Source organism: Papilio machaon, chromosome 21 (genome assembly GCF_912999745.1).
Source record: "Papilio machaon chromosome 21, ilPapMach1.1, whole genome shotgun sequence".
Taxonomy (NCBI): Eukaryota; Metazoa; Arthropoda; class Insecta; order Lepidoptera; family Papilionidae; genus Papilio; species Papilio machaon.
Genome location: NC_060006.1, coordinates 2861843 through 2879845, shown reverse-complemented (window position 1 = coordinate 2879845; position 18003 = coordinate 2861843). Strand labels below are relative to the sequence as shown.

The window sequence follows — 18003 nt, the reverse complement described above, 5'->3', positions numbered from 1 at the left end:
ACAATTTGCAATGAACTTGTTTATCGTATCATATGTCGCAGGGCGTGAAATATCTCATCGATAGCGCTTTTAGAAAAATCGAATAAATTATATAATCGATTTTAAAAAAATCGATTTTTGTAAAAAAAATAATCGTTCCATAAAAATCGTAAAAAATCTTATAATAATCGATTTTTTCATAATCGATTATTATTTTAACATCCCTAGGTCTATCTATAAATGAAATGAAAAAACATGAAATTAAGATAGAAACGAAATTACGTTTTAATTTAAAGTTAAAATGAATAGTTTTTTCCTGTGCTTTATTATTTAAGATTATTCTGTTAAATGTTTTCTGAAATGGAGCTATCAACATTAATTTTACCCCAGAATATTTGCCGAACTTGTCTTGCTGAATCAGATTCCTCGACGTTTATGAGTGTACAAGATTTAATTGAACATGAGATGAACAAAATTAAACTGATAGATATATTAATATTTTTAAATTGTGTAGAAGTTAGTATTCAACAATAAAATCAAGTAATTTTTTTTTAATCCATGTTATTTATAAGGTTTTTATTTGTTTCAGAATAACGATGAGGAAAACTGGCCTCAAGGGATGTGTTCATCTTGTGTTTGCACTGCTCTGCTGTCTTACAACTTTAAAATTAATTGTTTAAAAGCTAATATGACTTTATCGCAATTATTTACTGTTCAAGCTAGCACTTCAAGCCTACAACATTCCGACATGGATTCTATTGATATAAATGTTGTTTATCAGGATCATGAGTACGATACGCCGCTATTTACAAATCACCCAGTTCTTGATTTTGAAAATGTTTCAGTTAACAAAGAATTAACACCTTTACCTCCCGTGACTGAAATAACATCGACTGAGCATCCACCGCGGAAAGAAGGCGATAAAAAATACTCTTGCACTCTGTGCCCTAAATCGTTTACGAGAATTTACGGATTACGTTACCACATGGCGAAGCACAGGGGAATTCTTAGATTCCTTTGCCCAAAATGTGGTAAACGCTTTCACACAGCTAATGGCTTGAGGCAGCACTTATTGTCACATAAAGAAATTCCACAATTTAAGTGTGGATTTTGCAATAAGACATATAGATCGCGACAATCTTTAAAGGGACATTTTAGAGTTGCTCATTCAAGTAATCAGAAATCATTTGTTTGTGTTACATGTGATAAAAAATTTAGTGCTAAATCCAGTTTAATGAAGCACATTAAAATTCATAATGGAATCAAGGAGTATCCTTGCCCCGACTGTCCAAAAACATATACTCGAGCATCTTACTTGCGAGTTCATAGCTTGGTACATACAGGCCAAGAGCGCCCACGGCCTTTTAAATGTAAATTCAATGAATGCGGTAGAAGTTTTCCAACAAAACAGTCCTTGAAAGTGCATATTGCTCATACGCATTCATCTGAGAGACCCTACAAGTGTGATATTTGTTCTAAAGGTTTTCCTACATCATCTGGTTTAAAGGTACACAAAGAATCACACTCAAATGTGGATACTAGCTGTGAAATCTGTGGCAAAAAATTCATTAATAAGAGGGTTTTGCAAAAGCATATGAAAGTGCATTATGTTAATGATGATCTGATCCTAGAAACTGTTGTTGATTTTTTCAATGATTAAATTAAGTAAAGATATAATTGGCTAAGTAATTAAAGCTTTTCTTTATATATAGGCTGTTTGAATCTTATTGGCGGCTTAAGATCAGCAGTGCGCTATGCAAATATTTCCCCATCCCCTTAAACCCTGTTAGACTACACCTAATACCTAAAATAGTGTTTTGAGCAGTGACTCATGCAAGGTTCCAAGCTGCCAAAATATTTAATAACCTAAATTACAATTACAATTTTATTGGTACATAGTATATAAATTACAGATTATGAAAGTATTGCATAATGGTGTTACTAAAACTTAATTAATCCTATGTAAATATTGAAATTATTGTGAGATTTATGATTTATTTTCTGAATAGGGCTTTACAAATATACAAGTTTGTCTGCCTTTGATGTATTAAATACCAATTTAGCCTCAAAACGACACAAATTTTTCCTATGCTTTAAACTATAATGTAAATGTTATAGATGGGGCTTTTCCAAGCAGGGTACATTACTCATACCAGTATTTGATAACACAATGACATATTAATCAAATCATGGGTTATCAAATAATATTTTATTACTACTTCTTATCAGAAATTCTGCATTTAATATTTTGTAAGGTTTTTGTTTAATGTTGATTACCTCCTTAATTGCTGCCTGAAAAAATTGAGATAAATGTTTCTGATGACTCAAGAAACTCCAATAAATCACTGATATTGATAATTAACTTTTTTTTTATTTCTGAGACCAAAATCTCCATTTAAACCATATCATTATCTCTGTTTTGTTAAAGACAATGACAGGGCTGACGAAATGTTTTAAACAGAGATTTTAGTCTTGAAAACCAAACAAGTTTTAAAACTGCTTTTTGTTTATTTCTACAATTATTATAAAATGAATGTTGATTTTACTGGAAGGCAGTGTATGTGTGCAGGAGCAATTTAGGCTCTTTTTCTTTAATTCATTCATTGATGAAAGAGCACGTTTCAAATAAATATCCCATCATTTATTAGTAACTAGCTTTTACCCGCGACTCCGTCCGCGCGGAATAAAAAATAGAAAACGGGGTAAAAATTATCCTATGTCCGTTTCCTGGTTCTAAGCTACCTGCCCACCAATTTTCAGTCAAATCGATTCAGCCGTTCTTGAGTTATAAATAGTGCAACTAACACGACTTTCTTTTTTATATATAGATATATCATTGATATTTAACAAAGAAGTTAATCACTTTATTATACTGCTGTGAAGCTATTGATAACCTTTTCATGTAAAAATGTTTTCAGTATGTTAACACTATTTGATAATGTCAAATACTGAAACATTGGTTGATTGTTATCACTAATCAACATGTAATCTACAAAACTATAATGATTGTAAAATAAAAACCACTATTATTGAATATAATATTATAATTTGTGAAATTAAACTCTGTGATTAATGCTGGTAAAATAATTATTACTAGAATAACAAATTGGTATATTGTGTTTAATAAATGTACACAATATATGTTTTATTTCATTACAATTATCCCAGTAACCATAAATATTTCAATGAAATAAACCTTGGTATTAAATACAAAAATATTGCAATGAGAATATTATACCAATCTAAAAAAAAATGCTATGTAACAATAGTTTAAGATTACTCTGTTATTTTTACAAAAAAATTTTGAAACAGTTAACAAATTATTAAGATATGAAATTTGAATGAAAAATCCTTATTAACAATTAAAGAAGAAATAATACCTATATCCAAAAAGGACAGAAGGAAAATAGTACATATAGTTGAATCCAATATGAATGAGAAATTATAAGAAACCAATATAAACAATTTTACCTTTATAAGGCTCTAATCACAGACTTATTAAAAACAGACATTGTTTGTGATTTAGAATCAAACTATTCAAAATTAATCTATAGACAATAAATGATATTGTCAGCAAGTGAAAGCTGTAAATAAAATTTCTTATTCACATTGTGTTTCACTTTACAAACCACAATGTTAGATGTTGATGTAATATGATTTGGTAATATCAGTGAGGTGTAACTAAAATTATACATATATAAAAGTATTGCAAACAATCACTATGCTTAACTATACCATGTGAATACATTATTTATTTGTATACATAATATATGTATATTAACTAAAAGTTTCATTTCAGATAAGTATTATTTTCCTAAAATTTTGTTTATCTGCTTGTTTTGCTTCCCAATTTTGATATCTGCAACCTCAACTTTGTCTTGTATTGTATCTATAAGCTTATTTTGTGAGTCGATTTCTTCACCAAGAGCACTGCCAAGTCCTTTAAGTCTAGTTATGTGCTGTACCATCTCATCCAAGTTTGCATCTAACATTTCATTAATACGCTGGCTATCTGATATTGGTGCACTAGCTTGCTCTTGGTTTAAGCCTCTCAATCGTGTAGATGGATGACTATTGAAGCGATCTTCAGCACTTAATTTGGGTGTGTTATCTAAAGAATCATCCAATTTACTACTAGTGCCAGCTTTCGAATTGAGGCTATCAGGTGAGGTCTGACTTCTTGGAGGTGTTTGATCTGATTTACCCGATATATAATTTTTTAAGCCATAGAAAACTGATTTTATACCATTTAAATGTTTCTGACTGTAGTGAAGATTTGTATTGATTTCATCTAATCTCCGATTGGTGTTCTGCAGCTGTTCTCGCTGTCTCGCCAGTTCTTCAACTGTAGCGATACCAATAGTTTCACTGTCGTGTAGAAGGCCAATACTTCTTATTGAGGAGTCTAGAGTCCGTTGTTCGATTTCCTTTTGTCTTTGTAACATCGCCTGTCTTTGTTTTTCCAGTTCTGCCATATGCCCCCCATAAGGAGTATTGACGGGATTTCTCGCGGGTTGAGGTAATTTTGATCTATAACTTTGCACAAATGTGTCATTGTCAACATCGTCGTCTTCGAATAAGTTATTCGAGTTGCTAATGTACCTGTGGTCCGACATTTTAATTAATTTTCACTTCACGAAACTGTTAAATACTGATTAGTTCTTATTTGTAAATATTTTCCTTTGTTCTTGTATCAATTTGACTAAAGAGAATGGAATTATTAATTACGTACGCAACACCAACACCAATAGGATAGGAGTAAGGTGACAATCAACTGACAGCTGACATGAGTTCTGCAACCACCCTGAACCACCCACTTTTTCAAGATTTTTGCATTTTGCACACTTGCAGTAACTTGGAACGTATTGCCACTCTAAAATATATGGTCATGGGCTTATGGGTTAATGTTATTTGTATATAGATAAGAAGTTACTCTTAATATTCCAACGCCCAATATTCATAATTATTGTTTAATCAAAGTCCAGTTCGTAAATATAAAGTTTCAACGTCACATAGTATGTGTCATTTGCATGTGTAAATTGAATTCAATAAACTGTTGACATGTCAAAGTTGACATTGACAAGAAAGTGTTTTTTGCTGTTTTTAGTTGTTTGGGCTTGTTTCTTGAATAGAAATAATAAAATTAAGAAAATTATTCAGCAAATCAATTGTTTACATTCAAGATGATGGCAGGCAAAGGTATATAAAATGCTTTTCTATTATCATAAGGTTGCAAACGGGCAAGCAGCCACCTGAATTCGCCTAAATAGCGAAGCTACAACTACTCAAAGACATCCGCAATTTTAGATGCGTTGTTTACCTTTAATCGAGGGAGGAAAGGATGCACAGAAAGTGAAGATTTTCCTTTCATATGCGCACTCCTCCACCAAATCCCTTCCTCATCCTTTCTTTTTAAGAAAAGGGTCAGAATCAAAGAGGAGTTAAATTAGACATCTGGCACGCACACTCATCAGAAGAAACGGGCAATTGTTCCCACTTCAAGTTAGTCCGTTTTGCGCTCATGGTATTTCAATTATCAAATATATTTTTTACAATGATGAAATAATCACACAGGGTATCACCCTAGTTTGGACACCAGTCCCTTACCCATAGGGAAAACAATAAAGTTATTTTATTTTTAATGTTTACAGTAATGGCAGAAACAGAGGAACAGAGCAGAATAAGGTTTCAAGTTGAATTGGAGTTTGTACAGTGCTTAGCCAATCCAAATTATATACATTGTAAGTTGATATGTATTTTTTACAATAAATAATCAATGGCTTACCACAATTACACTTGTATGGAGGCATGTCTCAGTGTATAATATATATTTAACACTTGGTGTCGCCCACTACTCCGTCTGTGCGGAATAAAAAACTTAATAAGTAGCCTACGTGTTCTTCCAGACAACGTTTTACATCTGTGGCCAATTTCATCAAGTTTTGTTGAGCTGTTCCGGTGATATCTTCAAATAAACATCCATCAATCCATCTAAATTTTTGCATTTATAATATTAGTAAGATTATCCTTAAAACTATTTATAGTCAAACCTAGATAAGTGAAAGTAAAAGGTATCGCAATATTCACTTATACATACTTCTCTAACTTGGGACCGTTGGGACCAGACAAAGACTCTTGCCTATCTTGTTCTAAATTGTGTATTTAATAAAGAGGAAAAATAAATTATTGATTGAATAATAAATAATAGGAATCTGAATAAAATGTGATATATAATTTCTCAATTAAATTTTTTAGTTTTAGCACAAAGGGGTTATATGAAAGAGCAAACATTTGTGAATTATTTACGGTACCTGCAGTACTGGCGGGAACCTGAATATGCTCGCTATCTCAAGTACCCAATGTGTCTGCATTTTCTTGAACTGTTGCAACATGAGGCCTTCAGAAGGGAATGTGTTTCAGCCCAGGTATGTAAAGTGAAAACAGAGATTTTTAAATTTTAGTTTTTTATGCATTTTTAAACCAAATAAATCATAAGTAAAGTTGGTAAGTTTTTCGGATACTTTAAAAATCTTTTTATGACTCATATTAAACTTATGGTAAATTGTACTTTAATGTATTTTGATTTAAATTTATATTTAAGGTTTGCAAGTTCATGGATGATCAAGCAATATTACTCTGGCAACATTATACGAGGCGACGTACACGTACACTACAGCCACCGGACGCTCCAGCACCGCCAGCGCCCCCTGCAGCTCCGCAACCACCACGTCAGCAATCATGATAAAGTACATAGTTTTTTGTATAATCTCAGTAATGTACTCAATTTACGAATTAATTTAATATTAAATAAAAGTGCAAATTTTGTGGTAGTCTTTTACAGAAAAATATTTGTATTACTCTTTGAAGGCTTCTATGTGAACCATTATTGAAATTGGGTTGGTAAGGCATTTTTCAATCTTATGTCAATGATGTTTACTGTCAATAAAGTTTTTGTCAACGTTCATCAGAAGCTACATATACAAAGGAAGCTGAATAAGCGAGAGTCTAAAGGACCGCAAAATTTTTCATACTTATAGAGGTTTTTCTCTGACCCGAGTTTCTCGTTTATAGAGGTTTCCTCTTTTTCCAGATTTGACTGTAGGTACAGCCAACTTTTGTGTAGCGAGGATGAAAATTCAATGAAAAACGTAAAAAATTAGATGGATATGACGGAACTACTTTTTTTTAATAGCTAATTTAGTTTGTAGATTAACTTAAAATTTCATTTTTTAAATGTTTATTCTATATCTCATAGAATATTGGGTTAGATTTAAAATTGTTTAGCATTTAAATAGTATTTGTAAGTAAAAATTATAGCACTTTTAATACATCTTTGTAAATATGAAAAGACCATATTTTATTTCCAAACTTTATTTTATTTATAAACTCCTGATTATATTTTTAATCGGTTGCTTAAATAGTACATTTTTGTCTTAGATGATGCCAATGCTTGGCGACGAGAAAATTATTTATTCTTTGTGTATTTCTGCCTAGATTGCTGAGAAAATCGCATCGCTAATTTATGACAACGGGTTGGACTTAAACAGCAAATAAAATTTTGTGACTTTTTGCATAAAACATATGACAGGCGCTTTTTCAGCTTATACATGTCGCATCAAAATTGAACTCAAAAATAGTGTTTATTTTAAGAAAGGATGCGTTGGTTTTCTTCGTCTTGCCATACAGAAAGCTCTTAGAGTTAAAAAGTACAGTAGTTCCACAACACTCATTATACTGAAACCCATGCATAAGCCCAGTAAACCTCCAGTATTGGCTGTAAAAAGTTTGAAATTCGTATTAATTTCTTACTACGGATTTATAGAGAAAAACTTCTTGGTTGTTTGTAATTACTATTTTATATGAGCACGAATTACACAAAATTTTATGTTTTTTACTTACACAGAAATTCCGTGAGACCAAATATTTCTCCTTTTGTAAACCTCATAAATGTATTGTCTTCAAAATAAAAGTGAACTAATAGCATGTTTTCTCTGAAATAAAAAAAAACTCAAAAATCCTGCAGGGACTTGAGTATATGTAATATTCATATTTTAATGGGCATAAAAAAACCATGCATACAACTTCACTTGCAATACATATGTTGATTTTTATTTCATTTGACTGTAAATTCGTTAATATTATCTATATCTATCTATCTATATATATAAAAGAAAGTCGTGTTAGGTACACTATTTATAACTCAAGAACGGCTGAATCGATTTAGCTGAAAATTGATGGGGATGTAGCTTAGAACTAGGAGACGGACATAGGACCTTTTTCATCTTGTGTGCATTTTTTTTATTCCGCGCGGACGGAGTCGCGGGTAAAAGCTAGTAGATTATATAGACACCTAAATATCATGTCATCAATTAAAAATATAATTACGTGAAGTAATCTGGTGTCCTGTTCAATAATATTGTAGAGTATTGACCAATAAGAGCCTTGTTGAGAGGCGCGGTGCTAAGTCGCTCGAAATAAGAAATTTCGTTGCAGGCGGGCAGGCACTCGTCGCACGTCGTCTCGCTATCTACGAATCAGGTAATCAAAGGTAAAAAAAATAAGTACGCTTGGCAGGAAAATTTCGACGCCAGCTTTAGTTTGTTGATTTTGTACAAGACAATCCAATCACAATTCTCCTTACGCCCGCTGGTAGACCACATTCAAATGTTTCAATATTACCCTCACTACGACTATTAGTTACGATTTGCGGTAAATTTTCAATGAGCTATTTTAGTTTATTTAACTATTTTAGTTTTTGGGTTCTTTCTTGTGTGATGTGGGTCCAGTTTTTTCGTTACCCTAACGTCAAAAAAGTGTTTAAAACGATATTTTTTACCACTTTGTGCTGTCAGTTTAACGTTCGAATTGTTCGAAAATTTGGCGTCGGCTTTTCCACAAATTCGTGTTGATTTGTTTTCTGAAACAACATTGTTAGTGCCATTGTTACTTTCTTTGCGATAGGAGCCAAAGAAAAGTTTTGTGATAAGAATAATCTCGATTAATCGTTTAAAATATAGGCATGTTGACTTATTTTTTTTAACAAAGTAGGATTCTTAATTAAGGAGAATGTACTTACTAGGCATATTATAAAGGACACACTTGCATCTATCCAACATGGCCCTGGCTTCGCATTCCATCTCGCAGTTCCGTAAAGTGTAAGTTCTAAAAAAATACAACAATTAAGTATCTATGGTCATGATTAATCTTAGTAATGGAAAACTTGATAACCTTTGTCAGAGAAAAATAACTTTCCTGTTAATGTTTTTCTTATATTAAATATTACAAAAAAACCTTAGGTACCTTTTTAGTAGGATAAAAACTGTTTTTTTTTTATTGACGCGGGGAATGCATTTACGCACTTTGCCGTCCGTGCTGCGGGGGCAGCAGGGACGGTTTCGTGTGGGACTCCCGGCCTTATAAGGCCGGACTACCCACTAAACCCCGCGGTGTTCTCCTTCGTCTGACCGGGCCGTGGCATCTACGTTAGTTTATCCACGACTCGGCTAGGGGAGCCCCAAGATAAAAACTATTAAAGCGTTAAATATTTACACTATTTTTCACTCGACTGCCAAGAGGGTAATTTTTTTAATTACATTGCCAACCTAAAATAAAGCATTTTACCTGTAAAACACTAATTCCTTCTCGCTTGAGAATAAACAAAGTCTTTTCTTAACATCGATGTCTTTTAACGAAGGTTGCGCGTCTAAAATCCTCGGTTGTATAGCAACCCGCGCTTCTATTCCCGGCCCATAGATTTCTCCTATTTTTGCAATGTTTGGAGTTTCTGTCGGGTTGTGTAGAAGTATCTAAAATATTTTATAACCGTTTGTAATTACATTCACATTTCTTGCGATGGAGCGAACTATGTAAGTCCTTAAACGTGAGAATGTATGCCAAAGAGGTAAAAAGAAATAAGCTCTTTTTTACTATAGGAATAATTATTACTAAAGTAGGTAATAAGGAGTTTTCTCGATTTAAATAATTATATATGTAATATTGCATTTAGAAAAACATAAGTAGTGCCAGGTTTCTTGTGATAATGTATAAAAAATTGTTTGTATTTGTAAAATACCTTGAAGCCCATACTCTTTGTGGATGCGCAGTAATACTCAGCGATGTTTGCGTCCAAGACTAGAGTTAAGCCGTGATTGGTGCCTATCCCTGGTGATAAAGATAACATTACTAAGCGAATTCAGTAACATACCTGTCACTTCACTTCACACAGTCACTTGGACAAACGGCGACTGGTTTAATTTTTTCACAAATATTAATGAATGTAAATGTGTATATGAAATTCATATACCTTTAGGCTTCCAAGGGAACCCATCCGGTGGTGCGTCAGCCGGGTAGCCGCCTTCCGGAGTCCAATCAACTGACGGCGATGGAAATGTCAAGTTTAAATCGTTTAGGTCTCTACTGTAAATTAAAAAGTATAGGTTTAATAAACCACTAGCGGTCGCCCGTGAATTCCTCAGTAACGTCAGCAACGCAAATACATCACGTGTACGATATATGATTTTTTTGTCGATATTACATACAGACACTCCAATTTAGATGATACAAATCAAAGTATTCAGAAGTGACGATTGAATAGCGAATTGGAAGTACGATTTGGAAGACGAAAGTTAAGAACAGGGAGATAATGATAATGAATGATTCAAAGTATTAAACAAAGTATTAAACGAGTATATATACGTACGGATTTCTAAACATGTTATCTCTATGCACGACATTAAAGGTGCAGCATAGACCCTCGTCTGTGAGTTGAGCGTTGAACAGGTCCTGACAGTTCATGCTACGTGAATCCCATAGACACATCGCTAGCATTTCGTTACATGGCTGTGTCACCTGAGAATATGAACACTTATCATATCAAACCATAAGGACACTAGTAGACTTCATATTATCAATATAAGCAGGCATAGATGCTTTAACCAGAATCTTTTTCTCAAAACCAATTGCTTCTTCAAATTCCTATCCTATCAATAGTGCTATTTAAAACATTAGAATTATGAGATTAACAAACTAAAATAAAATCAAATACTGTCTTAAGGCGAATAAAGACTTGAACACAAAACACACGTGGTTAAACTTTTTGTATAATTTGTACATTGTTTTTGAGTTCTGTGAGTTTCTATTTGTATGTAGATAAAACTAACATTGATAAGAAATGATCTGGTGTAGTCCCAATTGGCACTTTCAGCGATGTCATCTTCAAATATATCTGCATCTCTTTGGGTGGCGCATAAACTGTTCAATAGTTTTTTATCCAAAGAACTCCTGAAATATTAAACGTTAAATTCTTGTAATATTTAACTCTATGATAATAACGAATGTTAATCGTTACCACATAAACATATTATCTTTAGTTTCAACTGGCGAAACATTGTTACAAAAACATATTGTTTATCTTATTGAATGAGAGAAATTACAAGATGTTTTTATATGAATTTAAGACGTGTTGATAATAGACAAGACATTATCGCCTGCTACATAATAATTTGGTATCTAAAAATTATTCATTCTTACTGATCCACTCAAAAACCACTAAGACAATACAAACCCGGTGTTAATGTACCGTTCGGCTACCGACTTCTTGGCTTGGTTGACATTGCACACGGTGAGAGCCGGGAAGGGTAGATCCTGTAGGTGCATGTTCTCAGGGTTGATGCTTACGATCATGGGTGACGAACGCCATTTGCGGTACACATTTAGAATGAAGAACGCCGCACATATTACTGAACAACAGAACGCTGCCAACCAGAAACATCTAGAGTATGCGTAGTAGAGAAAAATAATTTTGAATATCTTTTGTTTTCAATTATGACTGAATTGTTCGTTGTGTGTTGTTTTTGCAACAAATATTTAAAGTTATTTAATTCTTAGGTAAAATTACATACAATTGTTTTATTTAAGTTATATACAAGTGTATTGTTTAAATTGAACTAAAGTTTCAAACCTTTCAAACCACGTCAGCTTTCTTTCGCCGATGTATCGAAGACCGTGAAGCGTTGACGTCTGTAAGTAATCTCTAACATCCTTATTGAATGATTCGTGTCCCGATAACACTTGTGCCGGCTTATCCTATCAATTGTTTTAAGTTTATTTTATATGAGAAGACTAAACAACTTTTTTTAAAAAATGTTTCTTAAAATCTAATGTAAAACAGGTTTAAAAAGGAAACAAAGTAAAACTTGGTGTGTGGGTTCACATAAAAAAAATTTGAACGTATGTTATTCAACGCTTTTTTGTGACATCATCGTTACAACGTTACGAATCATCGTTCCTTGTGCGTACTGCTAAGGATTGGAATAAGTTGCCGGCGTCAGTTTTTCCGTCCAAGTACGATGTGGGGGCCTTCAAGAGTAGAGTGAATAGGCATCTACAAAACTAGCGCGTACCATCTTTAGACCACATCATCACCTCATCGGGTGGGATCGTGGTCAAGCGCTAACTTTTTAAATATAAAAAAACACAAAAATAGACGATCTGATAACAATTTACGAAATAAAAACTTACATGGTAATTTAAAACTTTCGTGTCCCATTCGTACCAAGGCGACGTTTCCACTTGTGTCTGGTTTATCCAATAATTATCCTAAAAACGTTAATTTGTAATTAAACATGCTTTCTATGTTATTCATTTGTTTTCTTATTTATACGACATTAGATATTCTACGCGGGTCTGTTTACGTCATTTATGTTTGTGTCAAGAAAAACTCCAATTCATTGCACAGTGAATACTTTTATTCCATTTTCAACATTTCTAACGGTCAATTCCACTAGACGACTTATCACATCGACGGATATCCAACCACTGGCCGAGCTCCTGACTCAATAATCAAACGCTGTTTCAACCCCACCACTCTCAATCCATTCGCCGGAAGTTGTCACAAAAGAGTGGCGGGGTCGAGCAGTGCTGCCATCTAAGAAAACTAAAACTACCTTTTATAAAATTATTACATTCGGCCATCCTACGAAATGTGTAGCCTCCTGGCACACTAAAACATCAGGAACTCTGCCAATTAATTACTTACTAACTTAAGTTACTTATTATAATTTTGAAGCCAATATAATAAAATCTTAATTTAATTTAACAATATAACTATAATACAATATTATAAAACGGTATAAAAGTATCTATTTTCCTCATAAAAGTATTCAACCTACGTAATAATTATTAGAGACTCAAGTAGAAGCTCTTATGAAAGATTTAAAATCGCAAGTCGATCAATCTAACCAAGAGCTTGATAAAAGTCTAGACTTCCTAACGGACCAATTAAAAAACATTGAAGGTAATAAGGTAAGTTATCTACGTTAGCTGAGGAGGCGATCTGGAAAAACGGACATCGCTACTTGAAGAGCGATTAGATACTTTGGAACGTTTTCCTTTAAAAACAGCCGTTGAAATAAGAAACGTCCCTGGTAAACAGGCAGAATCCAAATCCAATCTCCTACAAACTTTTGAGCGCCTAACTAATACTTTGGATGTTCAAATTGAAAAGAATGAGCCGACTCCACAACGTCTACAGTCGTTGTCGAATTTACCAATACTTGGACTGAAATGGATGTGCTAGCGTCTGTCAAAAGCACAGAAAAAAAGGACTGACGAACTAAACTCCAAGCAACTTCCTTTCGTCGGAGAAGTCATTCCAGTTTACATGTTATAAAGATTAAAAGAGATTAACAAAAATTAGAAGAGTACATTTTCTCGCCAGAGAATTAGCAAAGGCAGAAAAATACGCTCACAGCTGGGTTAAAAATGGTAAAATACTTTTACGAAAAACAGAAGGGCCATTGTCATTAAAAACGAAGATCAACTACATTCATTACGGACACAAAATAAAATATTCTACGTAGTACAAATATTTAAACACATTTGTATAACATATACCGTCCATAATGTTATCTTGTTTGTTCATTTTATAAATGTAATATGTAGACACACTTTACTAAAACATCAACAATCCTAAAATAATACAATTAACTGCCAACAATCAACTTACTCTTATCACACATACTACCACCGCATCATAGAAGTGTACAATGCCAGGCATACTTATAAAATTCACCTTAGTTCCCCAATTTGTTTATCATACAAGTATGCTAACCTTGAAATTAATGTTCCATATTACGGTTGCTTAATTTGTAAATACTGGTACTGTGTAAACATCAACACACTGTACGGCTTATTACTACTACTATTCGAGAACATTATATATTACCCATGTACACTAAATTTATGAAAAGTTACAATAAAAGTTATGTCATATTACTAATGTACAATATCTTATATACAATGATATAAATATCAATTTCACACTATCAACTAACATTATTAAAACTCATGACAATAAAAATACAACATCATTCCTCCAATAGTGTCAACTTCATGAAAACTGTTATTGTTACTTAACAACGAAGCACGAATTTTGTTTACAAAATCAAAACATACGTTTTATCAATTTAAACCTCTATTAATATGTCGTATTATGTATACACATACTAAGGCACTCTGATGTTTTACAAAACAAACAGCCCTAAACGTAGTACTTATATCCATTCATTTTTTTTGGTAGGAGTACTAATGTACCCTTAATTATATCCGACATACAAATAATGTACCACACAATCTCAATAATTAATGATAACATCGACAACATTGTACCATCTAAGGCACAAACCTGCACATCTGAAGAATTCAACTCGTTAATAAAATCACCAACACATAAACTAAAGATTCTAACACAGAATATAAAGAGTATATTGTGCAATTTTAACGGTTTCCTATTACTTCTTTCCAGAATAGCAATAAGTCCTGGCACCATTATTTTATTAGAATGCTGGCTTAACAATTCTTTATGTATCCCTTAAATAAAGGGGTACAATACTAGTAGTCTAGAATTAAAAAAAAAAACAAAATGATGGCATAATGATATAAACTAAAAACTATTTACACTGTGATTCCTTTGAACATAAACTTTCAGATGCTACCTGTATTATAACAAATAAAAAAATGGTATTATCCTAAAGTCCATTAACAGATCGCAATCATTTCATAATGTAATACCATTCCTTAAATCATGAGAAGAACTATTAATCTCATGTAAGAATTATAAAAAAAACATCGTAATAACAGGTGATATGAACATAATGTTCAAAATGCTCTCACCGACCACGACACCATATTCCTTCCTAGTCATGGATACTAACCAAACAAAACCCTTTTTCACTATCATTGTTACCAAGACTAATTACAAAGAAGTTTCTGAAACAATCAAAGCATCAGACCTCTCAAAAATATTTATTACTGCTGATTGTAACTTGGCCACAAACTATCTTTTAGATAATATATCTAAACCAATTACTAGACATTAAAAAAAACTCTGGATCTTGACAGGACTATTAAGGTGCATGAAAAATAGAGATCGAATGCATATGAAATTACGAAACCAACCTGTTAATGTTATTTTTATTAAGACATATAAACGTTATAGAAATCACTGTAAAACCCTTCTTAGAAAAGCAAAAGCCAATTATGAAATAGAACGTCTGAGGGAAGCTAGTAAATCGAAAAATATGAAAATAACGTGGCGAATCATAAACGAAATTACACATTTTAAAACAATTCCCAAGGTATCACAAGATCTTCTAGAAAACAACCAACTATAAAAAAAAAAAAAAAAAAAGCAGTCAACGATGTGAATAGTTATTTTGTTAATATAGGTAAAGCTCTCGCAGAAAATATTGCTCCCGACACTGATATAAGTAATGGTCTACAGCCAACTAATACAACACTAAATTCCGTGATCCTAACAGATGCCGATATACCTGAAATTCTGAACACCATTAACGCGTTAAAAATCGATAGCTCCATGGGCTTGGACAATATTCCCTCCGCTGTACTACGCCAAAATAGTTACTTACTTGCACCAGTCATAACACACATTGTTAATCTTTCCCTACAGTCAAGAGTCTTTCCTAAATCTCTTAAACATGGCAAAAAATACCTATGCACAAAAGTGATGATAAAATGATTGTTGGTAACTACAGGCCCAATTCCATATTAACATATTTATCGAAGGTTTTTGAAAAGATAATTAACAATAGATTGGTCAGTTTTCTAGAACACAACAACATGTTCTCTAAAAATCCATTTGGCTTCCGAAGAAATAGGTCGACTTCAAATGCTGTACTAACATTAACAGAATATGTCGCCAAAAACTATCAGAAAGAAGAGTATTGCTCTATTTCTAAATCTTGCAAAGGCCTTTGACACTGTGCCAATACCGCTACTTTTAAACAAGTTAGAAGGTTGAAAAACAAGGAATCAAAAATGTTCAACTTAACCTTTTCAAAGACTACCTCTCGGCTAGGACACAGAGCATAAAGATAGGACCTCATATAAGTGACCCCTTAACTGTTAGCTGTGGTGTTCCGCAGGACAGTATACTAGGGCCTACCCTCTTTCTAGTTTATATAAACGAGCTTTGCAACCTCCCAGTCGATCGCGGTATCATTATCACTTATGCTGATGATACAGTTTTAGTTGTCCAAGGAGACACCTGGCCTGAGACTTTTGCATCAGCCCAAGGAGCGTTTAACAACATCTCAATGTGGCTCAGAAATTACTAGATTAACATTAAATATAGAAAAACAAAGCATGTAACATTTTCCATTAAGAACCCGCAGAATTTCGAGTCCCTCTTTCTACTTGCACACACCTCATCTACCTGCCAAAACAGGTTCCCGAATATCATGTGTAAATGCCAGACTATAGAAAAAGTTACCTCAATTAGATATCTTAGCGTAATCAATTAACTCAGCGAATCAGAAAATTAACTGCAGTTTTCAAAACATCAGGGTTTGTACATATAAAAGACATCATTAAAATGTTAAATTACTCCCTATGTCAGTCTGTGCTAAGTTACTGTATTTCGTCTTGGGGAGGTTCAAATAAAATAAATCTTTTTCCACTCGAGAGAGCCCAACGCGGTATACTAAAATGCAGCACAAACCGCCCATACAGATATCCAACAGCTAACCTGTACAGGGAATGTAAAGTTCTTACAGTAAGGCAACTATATATACCGGCTCTTATCCTTCATCATCACTCATCAATTACATACAATCACGAGCTAATCTTCATTCAACGCTCCGCACATGTGAAGTGCCAAGAGTTCATACTACGTTTTCCGGAAAATTTTCATACTTCTTAAGCCCAATCTTACCTCTTTCAAATGCAAAAGATATTATTTCATATTATACTCATTGATTTAATTGTATAGAACCTTTTAATCCTTGATACAAACATAGAACTTTACTTTTATAAACGTACATAAACATACACACATTTACTTTTATTCTCACTTGACGACGTCGAAGTAGATGACGTCGAAGGAGCTCTTTTCCTCTTTACTTTCCTCCGTTTTGCGTGCTTACGCTTCCTTGGTGGAGTTGTAGGTAGCGTACCTCCAACTTAGTCATCGTCTGACGTCATATCTAAATGTATTAAATCCCTGGAATCATGTCTCAATCTCTCTTATTTACATCAAAGTTCAGTCTCAGTCAAATTTAAAGTCATTCGTTTCCTACGGTCCAGCGAGCATCATTGCTCACTCAATCATTAAGTTCAGTCGTTTCTTACAGTCCAGCGAGCATCATTGCTCACTCAATCATTAAGTTCAGTCGTTTCTTATAGTCCAGCGAGCATCATTGCTCACTCAATCATTAAGTTCAGTCGTTTCTTATAGTCCAGCGAGCATCATTGTTCACTCAGTCATTAAGTTCAGTCGATTCTTACAGTCCAGCGAGCATCATTGCCCGCTCAATCAATATCCAGCGTACATCATTGTTCGCTCAATCATTATAAAGCGAACATTCATTGTTCGCTCAATCGGTATCCCAAAAACATGATATTTCTCCACTGTTTAATCGTTCGAAGCGAGTAATTTCAATAGACATAAATACAAAAAAAATAAAAAGTAAGTAAATGATTCACACACAAATAAAGTTTCATACATAA

The 18003-nt window shown here is 33.3% G+C and overlaps 4 protein-coding genes across 5 annotated transcripts; 2 read left to right on the top strand and 2 right to left on the bottom strand.

Annotated features, from left to right (window-relative positions):
• The first annotated feature begins 258 nt into the window (after positions 1-258).
• LOC106709114 (gastrula zinc finger protein XlCGF46.1) lies at positions 259-1867 on the top strand. Its single transcript, XM_014500813.2, has 2 exons — positions 259-495; positions 569-1867. Exons 1-2 carry the CDS (start codon positions 328-330, stop codon positions 1637-1639), a joined length of 1239 nt encoding a protein of 412 aa, XP_014356299.2. The 5' UTR covers positions 259-327; the 3' UTR covers positions 1640-1867.
• Positions 1868-3645: 1778 nt separating this feature from the next.
• Positions 3646-4801, bottom strand: LOC106709117 (synaptosomal-associated protein 29). The gene has a single exon (XM_014500817.2). The coding sequence runs from the start codon at positions 4593-4595 to the stop codon at positions 3786-3788; it is 810 nt and encodes a 269-aa protein (XP_014356303.1). The 5' UTR covers positions 4596-4801; the 3' UTR covers positions 3646-3785.
• A 245-nt stretch (positions 4802-5046) lies between these two features.
• Positions 5047-7170, top strand: LOC123722191 (mediator of RNA polymerase II transcription subunit 31). Of its 2 annotated transcripts, XM_045683250.1 has the most exons (5): positions 5047-5178; positions 5631-5720; positions 6235-6404; positions 6581-6725; positions 7070-7170. In XM_045683250.1, the coding sequence occupies exons 1-4, from the start codon at positions 5163-5165 to the stop codon at positions 6719-6721; spliced, it is 417 nt and encodes a 138-aa protein (XP_045539206.1). In that variant the 5' UTR covers positions 5047-5162; the 3' UTR covers positions 6722-6725; positions 7070-7170. The 2 variants fall into 2 exon arrangements, with proteins under 2 accessions (XP_045539206.1, XP_045539205.1); XM_045683249.1 differs by having other exon boundaries at positions 6581-7170.
• Positions 7171-7393: 223 nt separating this feature from the next.
• Positions 7394-12260, bottom strand: LOC106709107 (pickpocket protein 28). Its single transcript, XM_045683336.1, has 12 exons — positions 12246-12260; positions 11939-12063; positions 11543-11749; positions 11139-11259; positions 10679-10827; positions 10283-10395; positions 10052-10140; positions 9601-9785; positions 9056-9141; positions 8365-8506; positions 7879-7970; positions 7394-7753 (listed from the first exon to the last, which is right to left on the bottom strand). Exons 1-12 carry the CDS (start codon positions 12258-12260, stop codon positions 7620-7622), a joined length of 1458 nt encoding a protein of 485 aa, XP_045539292.1. The 3' UTR covers positions 7394-7619.
• Positions 12261-18003: the final 5743 nt, after the last annotated feature.